The following is a 7199-nucleotide window of genomic DNA, read 5'->3' as shown; positions in this document are numbered from 1 at the left end:
AGAACGGCCTACGAGTAAGGGGTCAATGGGCTAGGGGATACGAGTCTAGGAAACGGGCTCGTGCATTGGGCTGGAAGTCACAGCGGCGGTGTTGGTGGTGTTAGGGAGTCGGGGGTCGTGGTGACCCCATTCCCGAGTGAAGAAGTCGGTTCCCGAGTAAATGTGAGGCCTCTGCGCGTGTGGGGGGCGGCGCGGCTTTCCCAATAAACGATCGTGCCGACTCCCACCCAACGCACCCTCGCTGGCGTGCGTGTTCTACACGCGTGTGTGCTGTATGCTGCTGTGTGCTGTGTGTGCCACGTGTGTGCTGCATGCTGCTGTGTGCTGTGTGCGCCACTTGTGTGCTGCATGCTGCTGTGTGCGAGTGCTGCTGCGTGAGTTCTGTTGGGAGTACCCGCACGGCCACAGCCATCATCCACCAAACCCTCACCCCAACCCAAATCATACCAACGAGCAGGCTGGGTTAAGTTTCCTTTATCGATAAAAATTAAAAATGGGGAATGCGGCACCGCTCGCGATCGCTACCGCCACGCCTCGACTGCACGCGCCAGTCGCACTCGCCCTGGTGCCCGGTCCCCCCTCCCCACGCCGGAGCCGCTGGAGTCGCCAGAGTGCACGCCGCAGGAGCTCCATCACGCCGTGGCTCCGTCGACTTGTTGGTGCAGGCTGGCGCCGGGAGGGGCCCTCACCGCTTCTTGTAGACGCACGGTTTGAGCGCCAGGCCGGGCAGCTGCTCTTTGGCTTTGGGAGGAGCGGTCTTCTGCAGCTCAAACAGGTGGAAGTGCGAGTCCTCCATGTTCTGGCAGAACCGCAGGGGGCACAGCGAGCACGCACGTCAACAACCACGCTGGGTTCCGGCTCGTCGCCTGCTTACAGTCGTGAGCCAGCGGTGGAAATTCCTCGTTACGATTACGGGAGCGAGTCTCGCTGTTTATTTCCCCGCAGAGCCGTGCTCATTTTATCGACCCTGTAGAGACGATGTACCAAGTCGACCCCCAAAGAGGATTTGAACTTTGAACTTGTGACCTTCCAATTGTTAACCGTTCACTCCACTGCTGAGCAGCCACCACCCGAGCCAGATGAGCGCACGTAGCACAGCGACAAACAGCTGGATGTTTACCGGCACATGCCACCATTGCACGGTCGCACACACACACACAGCGGCCTCCATCATCGGGGTGGGGATAGTGGCGTTAGGGGAAAGCTCGCAGCAGCGTCAACGGGCCCCTCGCTCCCCCCCCGCAGTTGAGGGCAGCAGCAGTAGCGGTGATGACGGTGGTTGATTTGGTGGTTGTGGTAGTTATGGTGGTGGTGAATGTCGTGGTAGTTGTGGCTGCGGTGGTGGTGGATGGGTTGGTGTGTTTAATGACTGTTGGTTGTGGCGGTGAATACAGTGGTGGCAGTGGTTGTGGTAGTTGTGGTGGTGGTGGTTGTGATGGTGGATGGGTTGGTAGGTTTGATGATGGTGTTTGATTGTGGCGGTGATTGCAGTGGTGGCAGTGGTTGTGGTAGTTGTGGTGGTTGTGATGGTGGTAGTGGTGGTGATTGTCGTGTTGGTGGTTATGGTAGTAATTGTGTTGGTGGTTATGGTGGTGGTGGTGGTACCTTGGACAGCAGTTTGAATCCGAGCGCGGAGAGGGCGCTGAGGAAGTTGCGGGCGTCCTCGAAGCGGCTCGCCACCTCGGCGATCATCAGCACGCCCCTGCACGGCACGGACACGCGGCCACCGCAGCAGCCTCCTCGTACACGCGGCGCCACAGACTCACGGCAAACGCTCGCGAGCGCGGAGCGGCACCACATGGAGCGCCGTGAGGAGTGTGTGAGGGGGGGGAGTGGGCTGGGGGAGTGGGGGGGGGGTTTGGGGGGGCGTGAGGGAGGGGGGACGGGGATGTGCGGGAGGGGGGAGGAGGACATGCGGGAGAGGGGCGTGCGAGAGGGGGGAGGGGGGCGCGCGGGAGGGGGACGTGGGGGAGGGGGGCGCGCGGGAGGGGGACGTGGGGGAGGGGGGCGCGCGGGAGGGGGGAGGGGGGGCGTGGGTCACGAGGGCCTCACCCTGTGCGCAGCACGCGGTTGGCCTCGGTGAGGAAGTCCTGGATGTTGGTCCCCATGAGCGAGAGGCAGAAGACGGCCACGTCCACGCTAGCGCCTTCCAGGGGCACCTGGACCCCCGTGCCCACACAAAGACAAAGATCCCCCGTGCAGCCGTTAGTGGACCGGTAGGGCAAGGGCTGTCCGCGAGCAGCGCCTACGTAGGCCGACATGACACACGAGGGGACGGGTGGCCGGCACTGCGGCCGACCGCCTTTGTCTCCCCAGTGCTGATGTCTACGTACCACACCAGGGATCGTAGCGCAGCGCACTAACCGCTACACTACCGTGGTGAGTAACGGTGTGTGGTGGTGAGCGGTGGTCTTGAGTGGTGGTGCAGTGGTGGTGAGCGGTGGTAGTGAGCAGTGGTGGTGAGCAGTGGTAGTGAACAGTGGTGGTGTGTGTGGTGGTGAGCAGTGCCTTGGCCATGTCGCAGGCCGTCACGCGCTCGTTCAGCGCCACGAGGTCGAACGAGTGCACGTGGTTCCGCACGGAGGCCGCGAGCTGCGCGTCCCCGCACCCAAAGTCGGCCACCACCAGCGACGCCGGCCTGTGGGGCACACAGCAACACCCCACTCAGCACCCTCCATGCAGCACCCCCCCCACTCAGCACCCTCGATTCAGCATCCCACTCAGGACCTTCTCCACACACCACCCTCCACTCAGCACCTCCCACTCAGCACCCTCCATGCAGCAACCCTCTCAGGACCCTCCACTCAGCACCCTCCATGCAGCACCCCTCTCAGCACCCTCCACACAGCACCCTGTGGTGCTCATTGGCAGTCGAATCTGGGTGGGGGGCAGCTTCCCCCCCGACCCCCCTCCCCAACAACACAAACTCCACACGACTCGAAGGGCGCTGTGACACGCTGGCACGCCATGGCCACGTTTCCACCCCCTTTTAGTGACGGTGGCGCAATGGGCGGTGAAGCACTGTGGCGTTTTGGTGAAGGATTGGTCGCGTCTGCGACGGTGCCGCGAGCCGCTTCCTGCGGCCCCTGCCGACGGGGCAGCAGCAGGGCACAGGCTGGGAACCACGCGGCGAGGACCAACGCTACGGATTGATTACGAATGTTACATTTTTAAGTATATGACAAATCATTGCCGATGCGTATTTAACTCAAGAAACGTAGAACATTGTAGAATGAGTCTTCACTCATGTGCGGTCAACTTCGCCCCCAGGAATGTTTTGCCCCCTCTGAAACGTGCAGCAGCGCCCCCCATTGCCGCCGCGCGTCGTGGTAGCGGCAGGCTACCAACGGGCGTATTGTGAACATCTTGAGAATGGCTGCAATCGACCCATCGCCACGTATGTACGGGAGCACACACGCTCGCGCACGCTCCCTCGCTCGCACGCGCACCGGTTCTTGATGGAGGAGATGATGCGCGAGAGCGGGTTCACAGGCCAGCGCTGCACCTGCGCCGTGAAGCCCTGGTGGTAGTCCTGGAAGGCCTGGGGGTCGTCGCGGAACAGGGCCCGCGCATCGCGGCTGCTGCCCTCGTACAGCTGCTGGTTGAGGAAGCGGAAGCGCGCGCCCTGCAGGCGCTGCTGCATGCGCAGCCGCAGCGCAGCGGAGCGGTCTGCGGGGACCGGCGGCGCAGGGAGCGGCATTGGGATCCGGGTGGGCGCCATCCTCATCCTCCTCCGCGTCATTGGTGGATCCCCTCTTTGTCGCCGCCGACGACGACTTCAGTTTCTTTGTTTTACTCTTGGCGACCGTGGCATCTCCTGCCCCTTCCCGTTCGTCGCCGTTCTCCGTGGGACTCTCCGCTTTGCGCCGTTTGGGCTCCGATTTAGCGACCTTCTTTTTCTTCTTCTTGATTTTGCCGACGGTCTCGACGTCTCCGTCGCACGCTGCCTCCGCCCCGACGGCGTCACGGCCCTCAGCCTCCACCTGCTGCTTCTCCTCCTTTTCCTTCTGCCTTTTGAGCTTCTTGCTTTTGTATTTGGAGAGCGAGGGGTCTTGTATGGCGGCATCCGCGGGCTCCTCCACCTGCCGGTCGCCAGCATCGACCGGCTCTTCCGGCTCCTTCCGCCACACCAGCTCGCGCTGCTTGTATTTGTTCCGGATCCGCCGCTTGCTCTTCATGCGGTTCTGCCACTGCTTCCTCGTGAGTGGCTTCTTCCCCTTCCTGCTCTGCTCATCTCCCACGCCGCTCTCTCCGTCATCCCCGCTCTGCTCGTCTCCCTCGGCGCTCTCCGCTTTCGCTTTTTTGCGAGGGGGGCGGTCGTTCGCGCGTTCCCCAAGTTCGTCGGCGGGGACCTCGGCGGCATCTCCCGCCGATGTCTTCGATTTCTTCCGTTTGCGCGTTTCCGTTTTGTCGGCATCGCCGTCGGCCGGGGCCTCGCTCTGGGACGGCCGCTTGCGCGTCCGCTTGTGTTTGGGCCGCCACTTCTCGTCCACCGGCGTTTTTCTACGCCGTGGGGTCTTGCGTGTGCTCCCCTCGGCCTCGCCGGCTCCGTCGCTAGCCCCCTCCTCGGCGCCGCGCCGCACCCGCAGCTTGCGCCGCTTCTTCTTTTTCTTCTTCTCCTTCTCGACGGCGCCTCCAGCACCGTCCTGCGACAACAGCGTGCGCACTTCGCGTGAGTCTTGCGAGCGGGTGCAATGAGAAGAGCGAAGCGAATGAGTGAAGGGAATGAGTTATTGAAGGGAATGAGCGAATGGAATGAATGGCGTGAAGGGAGCGAGCGAGTTGAGTTTACGAGTGGGGTCCGTGTCCACGGCGTGGTGACAATCAAGCTGCTGAGGGAGGCGAGACCTTTGGGGGTGGTGGTGGTGGTGCTGTCGAGGAGGCCTGAGGTAGCTGAGCGGGGCTCGGGGTCTTTGGGGAGCGCGGAGGGGGTCGCCGGGCCCCTTTCTGCCCAGAGGGGAAGAGCGCCTTGGTGAGGCTGCGGCCCTCGTGCGCGTCGCCCCATTGCGACACCGCGAACATGGCACTCCTGAGTCTCCTGTAAACGCTGGGCACGCAAGATACACACACACGCGCGCATACACAACAGCCGATATTCGCCACGAAGTGGAGGTAAAGGTCACCACAGCGCTTGTGCCAGGCTATGGGGGTGAAGCCTCGATAATAATTTGTCTACATTGGCCGTCAAAAATTAGTTAGTCAGGCAGTGGACTATTTGTTTGCTTAAACACGTAAATATTATTAATCCTTGATCGTTTCTGCGTGGATTAAATATCAGCCGTTCTATAGGATTCGGGGGGGGGGGGGTCAGGCGTACGTACGCAGATGGGGGGGGGGGGGTTGTAAAAAGTACGCGCGCGTACAGGGAGGGGTCAAGTTTGGACAGATTTTTGCGTACCTACTAAATGGATGGCCCCTTAGGGAACACTTACTAAAACAAAAACCACGCGCGGCCGCCTTTGTTTTCCCAGCGCTGATGCGTACACACTACACCGCGTGTTCTCAGGCTGGATCAAGTCAGTTGTAATTGTTGAACCAGGTGAGACAGCGCAGGATGGATAAGTCGAATAGGCAAGAGGGACCCCCACCCCCCCCTTGTCACCGTAATGACGAGGGCAGGGTCCTAGGATCAATTTTGACTTAAAACTTTTGCGACTGCAGGAATTCATATTCTTTGGTTCTTTCGATAAAGTCAGAGATAGAAAAATAATAAAAAATAAAGTGAATAAAAATAATACAAACTAAAACAAACACTAATGTAGACTGTAGTGAGTGTACTGGCAGTCTACATTATAGACTGGCAGTACGCTCACCGAGGTTAAGAACCAGGCTACAGTATACATTATAGACTGCCAGTACACTCACTCAGCTTAATAACCAGGCTACAGTCTACATTATCGACTGCCAGTACACTCACTAAACTTAATAACCAGGCTACAGTCTACATTATAGACAGCCAGTACACTCACTTAGCTTAATAACCAGGCTACAGTCTACATTAGAGACTGTCAGTACACTCACTTAGCTTAATAACCAGGCTACAGTCTACATTACAGACTGCCAGTACACTCTCCCAGATTAATAACCAGGCTACAGTCTACATCATAGACTGCCAGTACACTCACCCAGCCCCAGCTTAATAACCAGGCTACAGTCCACATTATAGACTGCCAGTACACTCACCCAGTTCAATAACCAGGCTACAGTCTACATTATAGACTGCCAGTACACTCTCCCAGATTAATAACCAGGCTACAGTCTACATCATAGACTGCCAGTACACTCACCCAGCCCCAGCTTAATAACCAGGCTACAGTCCACATTATAGACTGCCAGTACACTCACCCAGCTCAATAACCAGGCTACAGTCTACATTAATGGGTTTTTTGCTTTTTATTATTTGAGTTTATTATTCACTTTATTTTTTTCTATCGACGTGATTTTACTGGAAGAACCAAAGAATATGGGGTCCCAGGATAGTTCCGACAGCACTCGCCGCTGATGCCAGCCGCGTCCGGATACGCAAACTCGGGCTCGTCGTGGTCCCAGCACGCCCGCCTGGACCGCCACGATCGTCTCCCGCTTGTCGCGTTTCCTCGCCACTCAACTTGTGGCGGCGGATCGAGCAGAAAGACGCGGCGAGCGAAACGAGGAGAGGGGAGGGCGGGAGAGAGAGAGGCCACGGGAGAACGCAGAGTCCGAATGCAGGCAACTGCAGCAGACGCCGTTTCCCTGCGGTAGCTGCTGATGCCGATGCAAGTGACCCTTGCGGCGATGCTGGTAACGATGTGGGCGATAACAACAACAAGAACAACGAGTGCGAGCTTTGTTGATGTCGCTTTCACCTGGAACACTGAGCGCGTCGCCCTCGTCTCAGGCTCCCCACGTGCTCGCCCTGCTCCACGTGCGCGGCGCTCAATCCTCTTCCGGGTCACGGGGTGGGGAGTTGGGGGGAGGGGTGGGGAGGGGGGTTGGGGGAGGGGGTGCGGTGGGGAGAGCGGTTGAGGGGCGTTGGGGGGAGGGGTGCGGGGGGAGGGGTGGGGGAGGGGTGCGGGGGGGAGGGGTGGGGGGAGGGGGTGCGGGGGGGAGGGGTTGGGGGGTGCGGCGAGGGGGAGGGAACTTCCGTGACGGCTTCCGGGGTCCACGTGACCGCCCTCCCGACTCTCAACGCGAGGCCCTCAGAGGAGCGGCCGCGTCGT

General features: G+C 59.8%; 1 protein-coding gene across 1 annotated transcript; it reads right to left on the bottom strand.

Moving 5' to 3' along the window:
* Window positions 1-459: 459 nt before the first annotated feature.
* RRP8 (ribosomal RNA processing 8) lies at window positions 460-6924 on the bottom strand. Its single transcript, XM_061563811.1, is given in 8 exon segments — window positions 460-799; window positions 1606-1702; window positions 2053-2159; window positions 2509-2638; window positions 3450-3709; window positions 3711-4646; window positions 4849-5038; window positions 6846-6924. Coding segments are annotated over 7 exon segments (1818 nt in total). The 5' UTR covers window positions 5023-5038; window positions 6846-6924; the 3' UTR covers window positions 460-685.
* Window positions 6925-7199: the final 275 nt, after the last annotated feature.

The sequence above is a fragment of the Lethenteron reissneri genome, chromosome 32 (genome assembly GCF_015708825.2).
Source record: "Lethenteron reissneri isolate LAM-NWPU_2019-01 chromosome 32, ASM1570882v1, whole genome shotgun sequence".
Lineage (NCBI taxonomy): Eukaryota > Metazoa > Chordata > Hyperoartia > Petromyzontiformes > Petromyzontidae > Lethenteron > Lethenteron reissneri.
The sequence above is the reverse complement of the archived record's forward strand: the minus strand, read 5'-3'. Positions and strand labels throughout refer to the sequence as shown.